The sequence below is a fragment of the Aedes albopictus genome, chromosome 3 (assembly GCF_035046485.1).
Source record: "Aedes albopictus strain Foshan chromosome 3, AalbF5, whole genome shotgun sequence".
Lineage (NCBI taxonomy): Eukaryota > Metazoa > Arthropoda > Insecta > Diptera > Culicidae > Aedes > Aedes albopictus.
In genome coordinates, this window is record NC_085138.1 from 250,355,154 (window position 1) to 250,377,355 (window position 22,202).

General features: G+C 43.3%; 2 protein-coding genes across 2 annotated transcripts; both read right to left on the reverse strand.

Moving 5' to 3' along the window:
- Positions 1-17,752: 17,752 nt before the first annotated feature.
- Positions 17,753-19,309, reverse strand: LOC109407650 (uncharacterized protein K02A2.6-like). Its single transcript, XM_062857870.1, has one exon. It carries the CDS (start codon positions 19,307-19,309, stop codon positions 17,753-17,755), a length of 1,557 nt encoding a protein of 518 aa, XP_062713854.1.
- A 35-nt stretch (positions 19,310-19,344) lies between these two features.
- Positions 19,345-20,346, reverse strand: LOC134290693 (uncharacterized protein K02A2.6-like). The gene has a single exon (XM_062857871.1). The coding sequence runs from the start codon at positions 20,344-20,346 to the stop codon at positions 19,345-19,347; it is 1,002 nt and encodes a 333-aa protein (XP_062713855.1).
- Positions 20,347-22,202: the final 1,856 nt, after the last annotated feature.

A 22,202-nucleotide genomic window follows, 5' to 3' on the forward strand; every position in this document is an offset into this window, starting at 1 on the left:
CATTGAAACACAATGCTACTGAACTGAACTTCTATGAACTTGAAAGTTCCGACAAAGTTCCGACATAGCATCTTGAGCAGCTTTAAAGTTCCACGAAGTTCAAATAAAGTTCCGAATGGGACTTTCTGGCTGCTTAAGAGGCTAACAATTAGCCTTGCCGGAACTTGTGACCGAAGTTTCAGCAAGGCTCATCGTTAGCCTCTTAAGCAGCCAGAAAGTTCCGTTTGGAACTTTATCTGAACTTCGCGGAACTTGAAAGTGCATTTTGTCATGGTAAGCGGAACTTTTGGTTACTTGGGTAGTGTCTTATGATTTTTTCGGCGGATGTGTCTCTGATCGAAATGAGAGATGGAAAATGGTTTCATTATTTGATCATAGTAGCCATGAATTATTCTGTCAAACTAGATTTGATTGCGATTAAATCGTACACGGCAAAAAATAAATGCAACCCGCCCGATGTAATTCATTCCGATGTACTAAATAATCGATGTAATCACGATTCCTATGTACGATTACATTGTTTTGATGTAAAATCTTTTGTTCTTATGTGTACATCGTCCTGTGTAATATTTATGCAGCCGACGTATTGATCGGGTTGCAGCAGTTCAGATGTAATATTACACAACATTTTTTTCTGTGTAGTAAGGGCATTTTTATTATGGTCAAACCTCCTCAGTAGACGATCGTGGACGGAAAAACCAACTCTTATTTGAAAGCTCTTAAGATGTACTTTCTGATAAGGGTATCCTCAGCTGCACCTTCATGCCCCTAAGAAAGTTATTTATTCCTAAAACTCGTCTTATTTAATTCTTACAGCTTTGATGTCTTCGGCAAAGTTGGGTATTTTATTGATACATACAACTTTGCAGAACATTGTATGGGTCTTAAAATTCAACAAATGTATGTTTTACTTAGGAAAGGTGTTTTTGAGGTTACTTTCAAACACAGGTCTGTATCTCCATTGATGTAAAAAATACAACAATGACGTCTTCAGGAAAGTTGGAATAAAAATGCTACAGCTTTGCCGAAGACGTCAACCCTCTACCTCAACAATTTAAAAAAATAAGATTTGCATTTCACTTTTAGGGGGATTGATCCGAAAAATCTAACTGTCAAAATATGGCGCTGGTCATTCCCGTCAACTTTGCCGAAGACGCTATTGCTCTAGGTCCTCAATCCTACGAGCTATTAATTAAGAGCGTGAAAATGGGAAAATAAACCATTGTGCCCCTGGAAGCTGAGATAGAACCCAAATAATGTTGGTAGACCTCGTCGGATCAGTTGTACGGTTGATTCACTCGGTATGTATGCAGAGATATTCTTTCTGGGGATTATCTGTCCTTTCCAAACTGGCGACTGCGATACTCCTCCCCGGTTTTCTTTGACTATTTATAGAAATCGGTCCCAACCGCACAGTACCAGGACATGAGCCGTTCAGGTTTCTGTTGAGTAGATTATCACCCATTTCAGGAGAAAAAAATACTCGACATAGCTTTTAGATTTTATTTTTTTTTTTAATAAAACAACTTGAATTAACACATTATGATTATATGCTCATTTATGCTTTTTTTCTCATGGTTCTCCATTAACTAACTGGCATATTCTTCTTCCAGGGTGAGCTCCCCCAACCAGCGTGACGCAGTTAGATCCTTGACGTCTAGTATGTGCTTTACTTATGTGGGTTTACTAGCTCAACTTCTCCTTCATCCGATTCCAAAACTGATCCTGCAATTAGTTTTTATGCTATGTTTATACTTCTCGACATTGATGATAGTTTATTAAATATAGGGTTTTCTTTATTACATACAATTACGCAGTTTCTGTTCAAGTTGTTCATTCCAAAAGAATTAACTTTTGAAGAGAAACAACACGATACACATCACAACTTTTTTTTTCAGTAGCTGCGGTTTGACCATGGACTAATTTCGTTTGACTTTCGCATATATGTCAATGCTAAGTTGATGGAAGTTTCATGAAATGTATTTACATACATTAGATGCAAATTGAATGCATATTAGACCGGCCCACAGTTGTATGAAGCGAAAAAAAATTTACAAAATTCACGGGGTACCCTCTAGAATCGTGCCTTTGGATGAGAAGAACAATCTGTGGAAGATTCAGCTCAATTGGTTGAAAACTGAGCTGGCGCAAATGAGTTGAAGTTTTGTATGGGATGTTCAGTCCAAATATATGGGAAATTGGATTACCTCCAGTCTCTCATACAGCACGCCGGTTTGGCGAGTTCGATTTGACTCACAATTGAAAGAATAGCAGTTGCTGCCCTAATGAACAACTTTGTAGAAGATCATGTCATGATAAAACTTAATTTAGTTGCGGTTTCAGCCAACAAAACCAGGATTAGCACATCTTCCCCCGTTTACTCTCGGTTGTTACATGCAGCACGTGTTTGCCGTTCGAAACTTGTTCACTACATCATAGGCGGCTATGTTGTCCTTCATTTTCATTGCTCACGCATGTGGGTGAGTATCGAGACAATGTAGAACCCAACTAACAATTGCAAGTCACAAACAAGCAAGCTTGCTGAATTGTTGCTTAATAATGGTTATGATAGCTGAACTAAAATTATGCTCTACACATTACTGTTTAAATGATTTTTCAATTGAGAAAGTATTCAATGTTCGACTTCCCTCATGGGTTTCAACAATGATAAATTAAAACACTTTTCAAAAGTTTGACAAGAAATTTATTCGACAAGCATTCATTCCTTAACAAACGAGTTTAACAAAACATTTGTCAGCATCTTATTAAGCTGATGTATCGATAAGCATATGCTCCTGAACAATGTGCTTTTCACTTGTCAAATAAACGCCTTCAGCCCGTCATAGTTTGACTCGGAACTTTGTTCGGATTATGGGATAAATCATGGCTAAAACTGTTTAGACAACCAAGTTTTCAAAGAATCAATATTTTAAACGAATCACATAAAATAAAACAGAAAATAATTATGTAGTTTAACATTGAGTGCCAAGAGACGTAATCAACGTAAAAATGAGGCATTTATTTACTATTATTAGTCTGTAACAAGATATCTTGTACTTTGATTATTATATTTTTTATCTTCCGCAGCAGTTCGATTGTACGAGACGCTTGGATTTGACATTTCAGTGCAGTCGTGTTTACTGAATATTGTCCCCACAGTCACCTAGATAACCAAACAGCATTCAGAAATCGACACATTTCAAGTATCCCTAAACATACTTATGCACTATTTATTGAATATAATATCAAGTTTTCATGACAAAAGCATAAATAAAAAAAATACTGAACGGATCTTCGACTGAGCATGAGTAGATAAACCTGAACAGATGCTGTGAATGCACCATGTCCAAGACCATACCGCACCACATATTGTCATGCATTTTTAAAGATCGATATTTAATAATAAAAATAAAAACATATTCATATCGCAATTAGTACGTCTGGAAACAATATCTTCAATAAGGACCAACACTTTTTGGCCGCATTCGATAGGGGCTGTTCATAAACCACGTAGACCAAAATTTGGCCATCTCAGACCCCCCCCCTCCCCCCTCGTAGACTTTTGTCCTTACAAAAATTTTGAAATTTTGTATGGAGCGTAGACTTTGGTCAGACCCCCCCCCTCCCCCCATAAAGTCTACGTGGTTTATGAACGGCCCCATACAAGTTTTCTCACCGTGCGATAAAAATACTGACAGCGAAATCAGAATGGAAAACACGTGTTTTGGGCTGAACAGCTGTTGAAGTATAAGGCGTTGTTCAGTTGATTACCACGTGCTGTGCTAATTCACCACTGCTGAACACAAGTTCAGGAGTGATCATTATTGGGTCATGGGAAGATTATGTTTTGCTTTGGGTGCTGCATCTCACTATCTCTAGGATGGCGCAGACAGGAAGGCATGCGGCTGGCAATCGACAGGTCTCGAGTTCTAATCCGGATTTAGGTAATTTTATATGTAATTCTTATTTCATAATAAGTGTTCTCAACATAAGAGCAAATAATTACTCTCGTGAGAGTTTAACATTTTTGCATTTTATTTATTTTCAGTCATTTTTGCCAAAGCTGAATAACAACTTTCCTGTGCATTTGTAAAACGCTTTGAACAACAAAAAATTAAGTTGGTGCACAACATGATGCTTTATAACTTCCCCAAATTTGTGTGAACAAAACCCGAACATAGGTTGTACGTGAAAATAATTCAAATGTTATTCAACATTATGCTGAATTAATTCGTCATAATGGTGCCTGTTAAATGAGTGATTGTTAGTTGGGAATTACATAGCTGCCTATGATGTAGCGCGCAATCTACGGCCGACCAACACGTGCTGCATATAACAACCGAGAGAAAACGGGGGAAGATATCCTCATCCGGGTTTCTTTGGCTAAAATCGCAACTATATTAAGTTTTATCATGATATGGTCTTCTACAAAGTTGTTCATTTGGGTATGAACTGTTATTCTTTCGATTCTGAGCCAAATCGAAATCGCCAAACCGGCGTGCTGTATCACCCAGGAAAAGGAGGCTTGTTTAAAACAATAAAACGCATGGTTGATTTTCAAACTGAGCAATTGCTTATTCCAAAGTTATATTTCTTTGTTTTTGCATAGAGTTTATCGATCAAAACAATCAATTCCTATCATTCCATATAACGATGAAAACTTCATTTGTTTCAACAAAATGGGGACCATAAACATGGCCCGAATGCACTCACACATCTTTAAAATTCTTACCCCAACATCGCCACAACGAAGAAAGTGTAGCAAATCCATCACTCCATCTTCCAGGTGCAGTTTTGGCCGTGATGGATAACGCGCAAGTACTCAAGACAGCATCCTCAAAAAGTTGGTTGGTTTCGCTTTTTTGCCTTTTTTATTCGTTCTCGCTTCCATCCGCTTGCCGAGTGTCTAAAAATAGATTTCCGAGCTGCCGCAGGAGCTGCCGTCACCACCACAATCACATTCCGGTTTTGTTAGTACCAAAAGTGCAGTCGTTTAAAACAATCTGTCATTTTATGTTGAAACTACCAAATCTCAGTTTGTTCTAACAAACTGTCAAATGAAAATATTTGTATTATTAAACAAATGGGACAGTTCAGTTTAATCTTGAAATCAGTTTGTCGCTATAGCAAACTGAAAAATCGGTTGATTTGAACTAGAATTTAATTGTGTTTACAAAGTATTTTTCTGCATGTATGAGAGACTGGAGGTCATTCAATTTCCCATATATTTGGACTGAACATCCCATACAAACCTTCAACTCATTTGCGCCGGCTCAGTTTTCAACCGATTGAGCTGAATCTTTCACATATTGTTCTTCTCATCTAAAGGCACGATTCTAGAGGGTGCCCCGTGGAATTTTTCGACATTTTTTGTACTTGGGCCGGTCTAATGCATATTCAAAGAGCGATCCGCCCCTTGGTTCTACCTGAAAATCTATTTCTACAGATTTAATAAATATAGAATTGATAAAATCTAGAATGTCTTGCGTTTCAGTTAACCCATTTTTTAGTATTTTTGCATGAACTGAAAGCTGAGTATAAAATGTTTCGATCATTTGAACACATTTTTCCGTCAAATTGATGGAAGAATTATTGGTAAGTACATGGGATAATCTCCTTAAATTTTAACAAAATTTTCAATAAAAAATCACTCAGATCCTGCTGATCTGAGTCAGCCGCCATAAGATTGCGCCCGTTTGATTTGTACACGGCGGCTGACAGCTCCACCCGGCGGCTGCACAACAGTTTTAGCCAAGGTACACACCGTGTACAAATCAGACGTGCGCGGTCTGGCGCGATCTGAGGCTGCGCGTTTCGAACGCAGCTTGCTGAGAATCTAAGATAAGCGCGACAATATAAGATGTTCGCATGTTACAGAAAAAAATCAGCTCAATCTGAAGACTACTTTATCAAGAAGAGTCTTCTTGATAATATTGTCTTCGCTCAATCGGAGCATTGGTAACGAAGAATGAGATGTTAGAAGTGAACAACTTTGCTTGAAAATAGAACAAAAATCTATTTCAAATCGTCAGCCCAAAGTGAGATGTACAATAATGATACACCTTTTCGTAAACGGCACATCGCTTGGATGTCAAAACTTCTTTTCGCTTGATGATTAATCAAGGTTCATTAAACTGATGTTTACCCTACTTGGATCAATCAACGCCTTCGTGTTCGCACACAGTCCCAGCCACACGACGTATCGTACGATGCAGTAGTGACGTTGCATGTATACGTTGCATTGCGTGTCGCACATATACACAAATTTACTGTAGCGATTTTGACCGGCCACACACACTTGTACCGTTGCCTGAACTCTCTTCTCTCCTACTCTCTCGCTTGGTTAGCTGTTACCACTACATTGAAACCTGAAACCCGAATGAAATGAACGAACAAATCGAGCACGATCCGACATCCGAGAGAAGAGAGCGCTAGCCTAGTAGCCAGCAACTTCCACGACGTCATCGGGTAAAGTACACTAATTTATGCTACGTCGCAACTTTTGATAGAAATGCGACGATCAACCCACCCACTCGGCTCGTAGCCGAACGAAACACACCAACCAACCCAACAGGGTCACAAAAAGAAAAGCTATTTTCTGCAATCAATAAATAAAAAGGCGAATTAATCATCTTTCCCCGACACGCATACGGTGCCGTTCGCTGCAGTTTCCAATTTGCTGATTAATATTTAGCATGTTCGTGTTTCAATGATGTCATACACCCGCAAAAGCGACCTAACCGAGCAGAAGCTCGGTGCGGGGCTTAGTTGTCGTCACAGAGGGTGTCGGCATCCGTTTTTTTTTTTCATCTCAACAAGAGGCCATAAGCCCAAAACGACGGCCACACCTTGCTGGTTCCCCGCATTCATCTCTGAAGAGAATAAGAACAAAAAATTTCATTGACCAATGAAAACAAGTTAAAATATAAACCAAAGTTTTTAGTTAGTACAGTCGTCAGATCTCTTGAAATCTTCTTCAACTAACAATTTCATTAATCAAAAATACAGGGGATTTTCGGTGAACAATTGGACATTATTCCGAACCCAAACAATCGCACATAAAGAAAAACAACTAAAATCGTAGTAATTAATTTAGTTTAGCGCAATTTGTTTTGGAAATAGGGGGCATAGCAGCCTGTTTTAAAAACAGGAAGAACATTATTTGGTGGCAGCATCTAGGAGATTCGACTGTGTATGCGAAGGTATTTAAGGGCGGACGGGACGGTCGGGGAAATATCCGCCATTGCTCTGTTGCTACTAAGATGGTAATCTCAGATTCTACTTCATATTTTGCAACAAAAACCTATCACTGTGTATGCTCACTTGCAGTGCATATGCTGATTGTTTTTCAGCATCTTCAGTGCGATAGAACTCGAGATTACCATCTTTAAAATCGCGAGGCAAATTGTTAGAAAGAGAGGCAAGATAGGAAAAATAACACGGCGTCCCGTTTCACCTTAAAAGCTTCGCTTCCACCCCAATGAAAGCATCTATAGATGTATATAGAGAATGTATAGAGTATACTCGTATTGCTGATGTTTGTGTTAGTGTGTTTCCACATAGAGAGAGTTTCGGTTTAGATTTTGGTTTCAAAGTGGGTGGTGCAGGGATGGCATTCACCATTTGCAAAGAGTTACACTCACTTGCTACTATCTCAGTTCATAAGCATGCTATCAAAAAACAATGTATGGATGACTTTTACCTTGTAGTTTTATCTGAAAGTTTGCCGAATATCATAAGGGTCGCACACGCATGCTTAACTCGTGAGCGAGCTGTGAAAGCAACTCTCCACGCCGTGAATGTAATTTACATTGCTTTTACAGCTCGCTCACGAGTTAAGCATGCGTGTGCGACCCTTATGATTTTTTTTTCTGTTCGGGTGAGCCACTGCGACCAGTATTTAGATCTTTTGTGGCATTGGCATTACCCGTATCCTTAGTATTTAGTGCATGTCGTACTACTCCATTGTCATTGAGAGGCAATGAAGCATCGATTTCTGTACAGTTCCTGTTTTGTTATCTCAGAGGTGCAAGAAATAGATTGCGATAAAAAGGTCCCGTTATCATAGAGATTTAAATCCCAGTGAAAGAGCGCCCCTAATCAAACACAATCTATATGAATTCTGAGAAAAACAAAACGGTGGTACTGATGTTTATCCATGCATCGGAACTCTAGCCCCATCCATGTCTTGCTTCTAGTTTAGTCCCAGGACAACAAAGAAAACCCGGGACTTTAGGCTAGTTGCTAAACTCTGTCAAATAAGAGAATGTGTTCTGCAATAAGAATACACGTGAGTCCTTGAATTACCAGAACTTAACAGTCCTTGATAGGTTAGTACGCAATTAGATACGTGAAGCATGTTTGTTTTCCTAGCATCAAGTGTAGTCTCGGGTGGGCAAAGCCCGATTCTTTAACTATCAGCAAGGCAGAATAAATGCAATTTTAGAAACTGTCACCAGTAACAAGGACTTTGTACCATGAATCCTTATTACCAAGACACATTACCCCAACTTGACAAACCGGATGTCACTAGGGTTCGGTTTGGTAGATCTTGAACCGTAACGAACACATAAAGGCGATCTACCTACGTTACGGGCTCCGTTAAAGATCGAGCATATTTTAAACCCCCTCAACCATTCATCCATCAGCACGGGTCGCCTGACACCTTGGATTGGGGTTCCCTGTTTAGTGGACTTTTACCCCCGGAACAGGTGGTCCGTAGTGTTATTCTTAGCCAATTGAGACAACCGCTACCGACACTACACAGCTATCTAGGCTGATCGGGAAAAGAAGTTAATATTGATGATCAACTTCAGACGGACCCGAACAGCCTTTGACCCTTATGATATTCGGCAAACTTTCAGATAAAACTACAAGGTAAAAGTCATCCATACATTGTTTTTTGATAGCATGCTTATGAACTGAGATATGTAGTAGCAAGTGAATGTAACTCTTTACAAATGGTGAATGCCATCCCTGGGGTGGTGACGTGCAAAGGAAAATGTGTGTTGAGGGGATGCTTATCATCGAAAAGCTTTGGTGATTTGAGGATTTAGAAGTGTAACCGTAGCCGCTCCTAATCCCGATCATTTTTTAATTGATAATTCAGTTAACATGTACCGTCAAGGCGCCATTCACCGTGGGGGCTCCATTCACCGTGTGCCTGCAAATATTTTTTCATTATTTCTGTCATACCATTCAATCGTAATATGGAAATAATGAAAAAATATTCGCAGGCACACGGTGAATGACGCCTTGACGGTATTATAAACATTTGAATTTGAAAAATGTCTAATGGAAAACATTTTGCTGCAAACGCTGTTTCTGTAACGGGATAAACAGAAGTTTATCTGTAAGGACTTGGGCTCTCAAGCTGGGTATCGAATTCTTTCTTGAGAAAACTAAGATGGTTATCTTTTCTTTGAAAAACACACAACTAGCTAAGATGTGATTCACGAAAAAAAAATAACCAGCTAAGTTTCTATTTATTCTGATTTTTTTAAACATATTTGCAGTTATATACAAAACATTTTACAAAACTTAAATCAACACATAATATAATACAAAACCTGCGTCTGTAGTCAGATTTCTTTTTTGTACTCAAGTAGCCAAACAGTAAGTTGTGTAACAACGCTACCCTAGAAACCCCCAGGGGACTGTAGCATAATGACAATTTTACTAATAATATTTGTCTTGTAGCTTGTAGTTTGTGATTTCCTGTTACATAAAAATTCTACAAGTACAAGTTACAAGTCTAATACTACAAGTCGGTTGGACTAATATTATTAGTAGAATTTACCAGTGTCTGTTGCATAAACAAACTACAAGTATAAAATATTGACTATGACTTGTACTTTTGATTACAAGTCGCAAAGGTCTTGTAAACAATTTTACAAGTTAATTTTAATTATTGCAGAAGTCATATTTCGTTTGAAATATATTGATTTACCATTTTGAAACTCATTGAGAGATAATTGCGTTGATGTGCACGTCATTTTGTATACAAAATGTCATTTCTGCTAAGTTTCTCAAGTTCTGCAAAGTATCTACAATACCCATCTTTGATTTATGTATTATCACAGACAATGTTATGGTTACTGCGTCACTGCAAAAATACAAACACATTTTAATCAATTGTTTTTATTGTGCATAATTGAGCTAATTAAAAGCTACAATATGCACTGATCCGAATCGAGTGGATACATATAAAAGTAGGTAAAAGCCTAGGGGAAAGACACTGCAAACGAGAGTAACTCTGAGAAATTGTGAATAACTCTTTGTACCTGTGATTGACGAATTTTGTTGAAAAACATCCCTAAAACTGCAAGCAAAGCGAGATATCGGGCAATGTTGTTTTGATTTTGCGATAAGTCAGGCAACACCCATATAAAAACGGGAGTGATCCGGAGGAATTCTGAGCAACTCTGTGACGGAAAATGTACCCTCCAGCAAGCACAGTGTCTTGCCTCAAGGTAAAAGCTCAATTATCGCATCCTAGGTCACTTCGGATTTAAACAAGAAGTATGATACCTGTTCCTAAATCTTTATCGATTGTTTTTCAATTGAATCTTTGGGACATTTTATTAAAAATCTCGATACTTTGTTCAGCATATTCACTAATGCTGTTCCATGTTTTGTGTATGTATTGCAGACTACATCCCAAATTGGACTATCACACTTTTTATGGTACGCCTAAAAAGTGTGATAAAAGTGCACATTTGCCTCGGATCGTCTCGACGTCTTCGGGGCACTTATTCCTCCATTTACAAGGAATAAGTGCACCGAAGACCTCAATTCGATCCGACGTATCCCTGCGGTATAATCACACTTTTAAGGTGTGTGCACACTATTGTGTCAGTCCAATTTGGGGTGCAGTCAGCAATATATTTGTCATTTATATGTTTATTGTTTTTGACGCTTTAGTCGTTTATTTGTCTATGAAAATGCCATAATAAAACAACTTGTAATAATCTATAATAGTAAAATTAAAAAAAAAAGTGTTACTTTATTTTGGTAATTGAAATACCATACTTAATAAAAAAAATTATTTCGTTAGAGTGGCCGAAAATGATCCAAATAGCACATGATTTTCTTCATGTATCGTATACTGCCTATGATCGCATAACTGTCCCATATGAATAAGAAACCCAGCAAATATGGGACTGATATGCGATCATAGGCAGTATAGAGATTGTAAAACTTCCGAATCTATGAAATTATTTTTAACGAACATTCTGTTAACTTTTTTTCATTTTTCTTCCGGATGCTTTTCGAAAAAAATGCAGGAAATAAACAAACAACAACTGCCATTTCAAATTAATAGTGAACTGTCGGATGAATTTTGACAGGTGAATGAACCAAAACAACTTGTATTTTCATGGTCACTAATATTACAAGTGCTAATAATATTAGTTGAAAATCGAGCCTTTATGCAACACAAATTATTAGCACTTGTAATATTAGTACTTGTAACTTGTAGCTTGTAGCTAATATTATTATCCCGATTATGCTACAGGGCCCAGGTTAAGTTGTTTATACTAAATAAATGTTCATTAGTTAATTTGCCATCGCCGTGCCATGCTCAGACTTTTTTTTTTTCAAATCCTCCGGAGTTTTCCCAACAAGTGGAACCACTACTCTACAGGTTATGGGCTCGATCAAGGATTCGGCGCACGGAATACCCCAGTTCAGTGGAGGTACTGGATTCCACAACTGGAGCATTCGGGTGCGGACGTTCCTGGACGCAAGCGGAACATTTTAACCGAAGATCTCCCCGGCAATGGCTGCCGAGAACATCAAGTTCGATGAGGGGGACAGGAAGGCGAAATCCCTGTTGATCGGTTTCCTGGGTGACGACTGTTTGGAGATCGTACGGAACAAAACTACAGCGAAGCAAATGTGGTGAGCTCTGGAGAATTCCTTTGCCAGGAAGTCTCTGCCCGCATAAACGATAACCATAAGATATGCTTAACCGCCCATTCGGGATACAGTTCGAACAGTATGCGGTATTGTTGAACTGTCAACATTACGGTCCGTGTATGGTGTTGGTTTATTAGGGTGGTAACGCAAAACCTAGTGCAGAAGCAGCTGGGACGGTTAAGAATGAAGGAAGACGATTCCATGCGAAGTCATTCGGTGGTGTTCGAAGACCTGATTCGTCAACTCAAACTTGCGGGCGCGGTACTGGCGGAAACGGACTTGATCGTGACGCTGTTCGGAACCCTTCCTTAATCTTATGATCCGTTGATCACGGCGCTTCAAAGTCTGGATGATGTTGACGAGTTAACGCTGGATTCCCTGAAGCAAATTCTCCTAGGAAAAGAAATGAGGCAGCGAGACCGGCAGCCAACTACACCGTCTTCGGCCAGAGGCCGCACAGACTAAACAATACTAACATTAGACAACGGACAACACATATAACACCCAGTGGCACAGTGGAGAATTTTTCGTTTGACGAAAAGTTTTCCCTGACTGGAGCGGGAATCGAACCCACACTCCAAGACTTACGAGACACCTAAACGACTGACACCGCTAACCGATCAGCCATGAAGCCCGTAATTGCTACAGCTCACCTGAAAGTCAGTTAGTATGAACTTGCGGCTAGCGTAGATTCATCTACGGCGAACGTGTGCGAAGCGGAGACCACCGGATTGTGGCATCGTCGACTCGGCCACCTCAACGAGCAAGCTATGGTGAAGTTAGTGCAACAGAACATGGTTGAACGATTCAACATGAAGCCAAGACCCCTCGAATTCTGCGATCCCTGCGTGCAAGGTAAGCAATGCCGTAAACCCTCCAGCGGAACCAGGCAACGAGCGACACGGGTGCTGGAGCGTATACACTCGGACGCTTGTGATCCGAATAATCCACCGGCGTGGGACGATTCGCGATATTTTGTATCATTCATAAATTACTATACCCACTTTTCGGTCATCTACTTGAGGCCATCTACAGTAAGTCCAAAGTTTTCGAGAATTTTCGCGGATTTGAAACTGTGGCAACCGCAGCCGCTGGGAAAGCAATATTTATCAAGGCTCACAGTGGGTCAAGGAAGAGAATATTGTTCCAACGCGCAGAAGATGTGATACAAGGCCAAAGGTATTCAAGTCGAGCCGACGATTGTAAATACTGCTCAAGAAATCGGCGTGGCAGAACGCTTTAATAGGACGCTCATTGAGAAGGTTCGTGTCATGATGTTGGACTCCCAAACACAGAAAAACTTTTGGTCGGAAGCAGCATAGGTGTGTACCTTCTTAACAGTGACATTTGGAGCGGAGCTTTGGTTTGGTACGAAGCCAAACTTGAAAGAAAGAAACTCGATCCGAAGAGCGTAGAGGTGTTCATGATGCACCGTATGGCTACAGACTCCGGGATCGCAAAAACCGAAGAATCATCGTAGCCCGCGATGTCAAGTTTGACGAGACAAGATTCCCTTATGCTACTGGACCGGATGAAACTTCGCAGAATACCATTGGTGGTATAATTCCCGGTTGAACAAGAGGAGGAAGACGGACGTGTTCAACCTGTCGAAGTCGAGGTCGACGCTTCAAGTTCTTCTTGAAGCTCAAAACGATGATCCAACACCGTTAGCGCTCCCTTTGCATCCAGAACACTGCGAGTGCGGCGGACAAACGTTAGTGAGGCGCAGCGAACGGGAGTGCACGCTCCCCAATAATTTTTTTTGGGTTACTATGTTAGCTTCGGAACAACTTCTGGCGGTGCGCTTTACACAGATCGACACAGATATCCCACAAACCTATGACGAGATTGCCGGACGAGAAGACAGCGAAGACTGGTTACGAGCGGTGGACAGTGAGCTGAAATCCCTCAAAGAGAACAACGTGTGGCAGCCAACGACGTGTCCAGCAAGCGTTAAGCCTCTAAAGTCAAAATAGGTGTTCCGATTGAAGGAGGACGAGAACGGCAGGTCGGTCCGCTACAATTACAAAGCCAGATTAGTGGCGAAAGGCTATCTCCAAAAGCCAGAACGAGGTTTCGAAGAAACCTACGCATCAGTGGTAAGATTGGGAGGACACAGAGTGCTTCGATATTCGCGGCACAAGATGTATACGATGGACTGCCAGATTGGTTTCCATAGTCAAATAGCAGTGCGCGAGGGACAGTTCCACCAAAAGAAGGTGAACACACAAGTAAATACCGAGGGTAGATAGTTACGTTAACAGGCGCTATGGGGGAGTAACATTCCACCTTTCATGTCCTTTTAGGCCATGGTTGCTTCCGACAATATCTACACCGTTTCGGGCACGCGCCCCAAGTAACCAAAAGTTCCGCTTTCCATGACAAAATGCACTTTCAAGTTCCGCGAAGTTCAGATAAAGTTCCAAATGGAACTTTATGGCTGCTTAAGAGGCTAAGCAAGGCTCATCTTGCTGGAACTTTGATCACAAGTTCTGGCAAGGCTCATTGTTAGCCTCTTAAGCAGCCAGAAAGTTCCATTCGGAACTTTATCTGAACTTCGCGGAACTTTAAAGCTGCTTAAGATGCTACTCGGAGCTTTGTAGAAACTTTCAAGTTCATAGAAGTTCAGCTCAGTAGCATTTGTGTTTCAATGAAGATTAAATTTATTTCTTTTACAGAAAACAACTGTTTAAGCATAAACGAATAAAAGACAAATATGAATTTATCAAATCAATGAATACTAGGCTTGAGCAAAAAAAAATTGCCGCCCATCGGATTCGAACCGACAGTCGCTGCGTGAGAACTCTACGCTCTACCACAGTACTACAGTTGCAATTAAGTGAACAGCAGGTAAAGTCTAACTTGAATCGATTTTCTGTCGGTAGCTAGTTTTGCACATTTGTACAGTAATGAAGTTAGCTTGACTTTGTCAAGTATCTTCAGCAGCGCAGCGGTAAGTCGACAGGCTATCACGCAGGAGGATCCAGTTCAAATCTACATGGCAGCGACATGTGTGAAAATATAATTATCAGAAGCAATTTCCAGACATGAATCACAAACCCACCAACAGAGTTGTGATTCTGAGAAACACATTTTTGTTTCTGCATGAATTTTGTCAAAGCTCTGTCAGAAGCTGCTTAGAAGGCTATCCAGCGTGCTTATGTGATCTTTCAAGTTCCAAAATTACTTAAGCAGCATCCATTTATTACGTAACGCTAAAATCGCCATTTTTAGACCCCCCTCCCCCCTCCGTAACGCTTTTTTGTATGAAAATCTTAAAATTTTTGTATGGACCGTAACGCTCGGCCGTACTCCCCCCTTCCCCTAGAGCGTTACGTAATTTGTGGATGGCGCCTTAAAAAATGAAGCTGCTTAGAAGGCTAATGAGCAACCTCGAACAAGCTGCTTAGCTTATAAAGTACCCTTTTATCTGAACCTTTGGTTACTTTGGCGGGTTCTCCCAAATTTCTGGTTTGTGCTCGATTTTTTGTTCGTGTGCCCGCGTTTTCGCAGAATACGTGACCGCACGCTTGCCACATGCGGAAAGGACACAACTCCGGACAATCTGGTCCAGAGGATGTGTAGGGATAAGTTTTGCTGGATAACCCACATCGTCTGGAGCTACAGAGGAGGTTGCGCGTGTACTCGGAGAATGTCTAGTTCAGACAAGAGGTGGTCCAAGGGTTCGGAGTCGGCTACGTAGGTCATACCGGTGATTTACGGTCGAAATCGACCCCTACAGCGATTAAGTGTTCGCGGGGATAACATGGTAGCGTTGCTGTCGTGGCATCGGTTTACTGGGTTGTATCCGAGCCCGCGGTTTGAACGGGGTCCCCGCGAAGGTCGGGCAAGTCGGCACGTCCTTCTGTGTACTGACTGATAGGGCCTTACTTTCGGGAAGGTCAAATCGCTGAGCACGCGATATCAGTTCTTGATACTTGCTGTGCAGTTGGAAGCAGACGTATTGTCGACTCTGCCTGCCTTCCGATGACAAAGAGAGTGGTAAGGATCACTCGGGAAACTGTCTAAGCGTCAGCATGCTACCTTGGTGGACTCCCCGAAGCGAGTCATCGATGTTCATTGTTGGATGTGAAACCCCTGGTTTCAATAATAATTTGCTGGCTCCACCATCAATCCAGATCCTACCCAAAATCCCCAAAACTACCCATTCGCAAAACAGCTACCCAGTGGGGTTGACTTTTCATTTGGGCAGTGTGAACATGGGCAAAACATCTCCCGGCCCTATTTGCTTCGAACTGAAACTAATGTTCTGCCCGACAACAACTCAGCAGCGCGAGACTCGGACGTAGTCACAGGGTCGGCGCGCTACCGGGCAACCGGAGGGGCTTCGCGGATCAAAATTGGCACTCAATCATTCAAATAATCTGTTATCACACGAGCGGTTCAAATTACACTATTTATTTGGCCAAACTGTTGTTCTGTTGTTCACGGGTGTTTCACTGGATTTTCTGGCACGTACCTGGTGATCTGCATTCCTGCGAGCGCTCGCGATGGGTTTCCGGATCCAATTCCGGCGGCACGGTCACTCCTTCAGACGCTGTAGTGATCGGCAAGATGGCCCCGATACCGATGAACGGGGATTTGGAGACAATGGCGGATTTCGGTGGGCTGGAATGGCGGTATTCAGCGATGTGGAGTTGGTTCGGATGATCAGGCGCTTCCTTCAGACTAAACCGGTCGACGACGGCAAGGCCGCCCTATCCACTTATCCGCGAGCGGTAATGGCGGCGGCGGACACAATTAACCGATTCGAATTTTGACGTTTCTTGGGATCGCAATCGGTTGGCGCCACTAAACGGTGGGTGAAAGGGTGAGGAGGAGAATGAAATTGTTTTGACTTTCCCCCATGAAACGTCAAAATCTGAACCGGTTGGATATGCCCGCCGCCGCCATTACCGCTCGCGGATAAGTGGATTGTCGAACCGTGAAGGGAATTCTCCTTGATATTTAGGGCCTCGGCCCGAGAACAGTCCTCCTTGACGTGGATGGCCTTCGGCCAGAGGTATTGGGGTCCTTGACAATTAGGTCTTGGCGACTACGAGGTCACCTTGACCGGCGTGCAATGGCGGTCTTCAGACGCGCCAACCAGAACGTACTGTTTAAAAGGCACACAAAAGGTCCTGAACTGCGGTGAACGGTCTCTCCAACGTAACTCGATTCACTCCTCGCACAAGTTTTTCTTAAAAATTCTCAACTCCACAGAGCACTTCTGGTCTACACGCTCGCCTGATTAAAAGTGAGCGATGGCCGCCCAACAATCATCCTTCGAACCCTTCAGCCCACTCGAGACTCCATGACCCATCTTGTTGTAATTGTGTTACGCCATGTTACAACGGCCGTTACATATGGCCGTGTCGGACTGCTAAGTGAGTTTGACTGCCGATGATGTTCGAATATTTGAATGTTCGACCACATGGTGCATTTAAAAAAACTATTTGAAGCTTGTAACAACGGTTACAGAACCACTGACAGATGTTGTCGGAGTAAGGGAATAATGTCAACCACAGCAAAAAAGCATAGCTGTCAAACGCAAAAAAGAAGGTGGCTGTCGTAGCCGAGAGTAGTTTTCCGGATTATAATTATAAAAATACACGGAATTACACGAGGAACTATCGAAACGTTTTTATTCGCGTGGTTAACATGGCGACTACAATACATAACTGAGGTGCAAGTGGGGGAGATTGAACAAAGCAAAACAAAATAGTTATATAGTGGGCAATTTGGGATTCGGTAGGGTTGCCAGTAATTCAGTGTGTGGCATTTTAGGTAAATCTATAACAACTCTTCCCCCCTTGGAAATATGTACTTATCTCTACAGATCAAGTCTCCGAGGCGGTTTTATAATCCTTGATGATCGCCTTGGTGATTGATGGTAGTTGGGTTCTGCGCGTACTCCAGGGATCTGCGACCTTGGCTCAGGTACCGCAGGTGGTACGTTCGGCCGGGGTACAGCAGATGCACTCGTCGAAGGTTGTGGTTCAGCAATCGGGGTTGCCGCAGTTATTGGCGGCGGAACGGCAGCACATGGAGTCTGTGTCGGGACATCGCTTCGTGGAACAGCTGGAACAGTTTCCATCTCCACAGGAATTGCCGGCAGCGTAGAGCGTGCTGGCAGGTTAGCACCGACCTCCCGTAGCTGGTCGATATGGCGCTTCCAGAGTCGACCGTCATCCAACTTGATGTTGTAGTGAAGTTTGCCCAGTTTCTCCGCAACGTGGCCGTATTTCCACTTCTCCTTGTCCAAATAGTCACGAGCAGCGACTCTCGTCCCCTCAGCGAGCGATTTGGCACAAACATCTGGATTCTTCGCGGAGGCAGAAGCGTTCGGCACCATCAGGTCAAGTCGAGACCGGATTTGTCTGTTGAACAGCATCATTGAAGGCGACTTTCCGGTGGCAGGGTGTATGGTTTTCCGGTAGCTGAGCAGGATGTTGCAGAGCTCCGGATGCATCCTCGACTTGTCGCAGCTTAGAGCTTTCATTTTGTTCTTAAACGTTTGGATAAAACGCTCGGCCTGTCCATTTGTAGCCGGGTGATACGGAGCACCCATCTTGTGAACGATTCCGTTGAGCTGCAAAAACCTCTGGAATTCAGTCGACGTGAACTGCACGCCATGATCGCTGACGAGCACAGCGGGTATCCCAAAGGAAGCAAAGAATTCACGACACGCATGGATGGTGGTGCTCGTGGTGATGTCACGGAGGATCCGCACTTCCGGCCACTTGGTGTAGGCATCCACAAACACGATAAAGTACGTGCCCATGAATGGACCTGCAAAGTCCACGTGCACTCTCTCAAACGGCTCCTTTGGCTTCTCCCAGCAGTGTAGAGGGACTTTCACTGGATCAGGGCGTGTCATCTGACAAGCCGCGCAGCATCGGACAAGCTCCTCGATGTCCTTGTCGATTCGCTCCCACCAGACGTAGCCTCTGGCGAGCGACTTCAGCCGTGTAGTCCCAAAGTGAGTAGAGTGCAGCTCCGTTAACACCTTCCGTCGCAAATCCGGTGGGACATACACACGGATCCCGCGCATGATGCATCCTTGTTGTAGTGCGAACTCGGTTTGATCGATTCCGAACCGATCGCGGGCTTCCACCGTTTTCCCGTTTTTCAGACCTTGCAGTAGCACTTGTACCGTAGAATCAGCAGCAGTCGACTTCGCGAGATCGTCGACCGTCAGCGGCAGTGTTTCGATTATGCTGACCTCGAGCAAGTCAACCTCCTCGACGACGTTGTCCGGTGTCTTCGCACCGACCGGCAAACGGGAAAATGCATCCGCATTGTAATGCTCCTTCGTTGGACGAAACTTGATGATGTAGCGGAACGACGCGAGGAACGTCGCGTAGTGCTGCATCCGTAGTGCCGACATTGCCGGCAAACCCTTGGTTTCCGAAAATATCTGCTTCACCGGCTCATTTTCGGTAACGAGCCAAAACTTCCGTCCATACAAGTATTGGTAGAACTTCCGCACTCCAAAGATGATCGCATAAGCTTCACGGTCGATTTGCTTGTACCTTCGAGACGCTGCAGGTGGACCTGGTCGTTAGGCCCCGTTACTCGAATGTCGTCCAGAAATACCGTTACACCTGGAATCCCGTTCAGTACTTCCTCCATCAAGCGTTGCCAGATAGCCGGAGCGGAGCTGACTCCGTACATCAGCCTCGTCGGTCTGTACAGTCCCAGGTGAGTGCTCAGGGTGAGGACCTCCTGATCCTCCGGACTGACCTCCAGCTGCAGATAGGCTTGCGAGAGATCAATCTTCGTAAACTTCTCACCACCTGCCACATTAGCAAACAGCTCCTCGACGGTGGGCAGGGGGTGTTCATCGACCACGAGATTAGGGTTCACTGTGATCTTATAATCACCGCACAGTCGCACTCTATTGTTCATTTTCATCACTGGGACAACCGGTGTCGCCCACGCACTGTAGTTCACTTTCACCAACACACCATTCTTCTCTAGGGTTTTTATCTCCTCTTCGACCGCATCCCGAATGGAAAACGGAACCGGTCGCGCACGCAAATACACCGGCCGCACATCTGGCTTCAATTGCAGCTTGGCTGTTAGCCCTTCGATTTTACCCATCGACTTCTCACAGACGTTTCCGTATCGCTCAATGAGCTTTTTCACCGATTCAGCACTGTTGTCAACCGCGATCATGTGGACGTTTTCGTAAAACTTGTTCACATCAATGTTCAGCACTTTCATCCACCCACGACCCAGCAGTGGATGCTTTTTGTTCTTCGCCACGTACAGCAACAGTTCGTGATTTTGTCCACCGTAATTCACGCGCACAACACACATTCCGCACAGCTCGATCATGTTCCCACTGTAGCTCACCAAAGCAGTGTCCGGGTGATGCAGTTTAGCCGTGGGAAAGATTCTTCTCTGGTCCGACACACTCATGATCGATACTGGCGAGCCGCTGTCAACTTCAAATTTCACCGTGGCATTGTTCACTGACAGCTCCAGCCAGAACTTGTCAACCACCAGGGTGCCAGGCCGCCATTTTTAAGAATCCAACATCTAGTATGTAAACATTTGTGTATCCACAATGGATTCCATTGTGGATACACGATAGATGTTGGCTCCTGTCAGATGCATTAGGTGGGATTAGGGCTGCCACATACGTGTTGTCAACGCTATTGTTGAAATCAGCAGCATCATACACTCCGCAGATCTCTTCCGTATGCACACTTCCTCCGCAGTTTCCATTCCCCGCATTTTGATCCAGCTGGTGTGTATCACTTTTTCTTCAAGCACCCTCTGCCGCAATCTTCTTCAAGCAAACTTTTTGCAAGTGGCCTGCCACCTTGCAGTAATTGCACGTCGTCTTCACGTGCGGGCACTTATTTGCGAAGTGAGCGGGGCTCCCGCAACGAAAACACTCTCCCTTCTTCTTATCACTGTGTGCTTCTGCACTCACTTTCTTCGCAGGAACGACGCACTTTTTGTTCGCCTTCGGTTTTGCGTGCTTGTTTGGCAGATGCTCCACGAGGTTCAGCTCCGGTTTTCCCTGACGCGAATGGATCTCTTGTCCACCTTTGGCCGATGCCTCCATCGACACTGCAATCTCGCGGGCACGGTCCAGCGTAAGATTGCGCACCTCTAGCAGACGCGCCTGAATTCCCCGATCCTTAATCCCGAAAACAAACTGATTCCGCAACGCAGTATTGAGATAGTTGCCAAAATTGCAGGTTATGGCCAACTTTCTCAAAGCAATGAGATAATCGTCGATCGATTCCTCAGCACGTTCGTCGCCTTGCTTGCGACATTTGAACCGGAAGTTTTCCAAGATCTCGAGTGGTTCCGGGTTGAAATGGGTTTCGAGAATCTGCACCACTTCGTCGTACGTCTTCGTCTGCGGTTTTTCCGGAGCAATTTTGTCCGAAACTACATCGTAAGTTTCGGCTCCCATATAGTGCAGCAGCATCGGCAGCTTCGCCTGGGGACCAACTCCGAACAGCAAAAAAGCACCCTCCAGCCGCTCCACCCAGCGGGACCATTTCATCTTATGGCGATCAAATGGCTCGACTGTGAACGTCGACTGCATCGCGACTGGGGCCACAGCAGCAGCGTATGGCGGAACACCTCCTCCAGCCGGTCCACCACCGGGAGCAAACAGAGCCCGGTTTTGCGCATTGGCCACGGAATTGGCCGGATTTTCGTCACCTTGCATCCTCGTCGTCAAAACTGTCGTAGCCGAGAGTAGTTTTCCGGATTATAATTATAAAAATACACGGAATTACACGAGGAACTATCGAAACGTTTTTATTCGCGTGGTTAACATGGCGACTACAATACATAACTGAGGTGCAAGTGGGGGAGATTGAACAAAGCAAAACAAGATAGTTATATAGTGGGCAATTTGGGATTCGGTAGGGTTGCCAGTAATTCAGTGTGTGGCATTTTAGGTAAATCTATAACAGTGGCAAATTATAAAACTTGTTGAACTCCATCAGAAGCTCTCTTTTGCAATCTGATCCTCAACCGGAGTGTAAGTGCGCGACGTGTGTAAAGTAGTACAGTATAGTGAGGTTAAATTGAACCTCGTGTGGTGAATTCACTAATGTATTTTGTGTTGTGTTTTTTTATAAATTTTTAGTAGTAGTGGAAGACCGAAGCAAAATTTGTAAATTTGTGAAACAAATAAGTGGAAGAGTATTAGCAAGAAACAAGGCAAGAAAAAGGTAACAAAAAGGTATTGAAGACTGACGTCACGGGGGACTAACGTGGTGGCAGGTCCAAGGGAAGGACCTTTT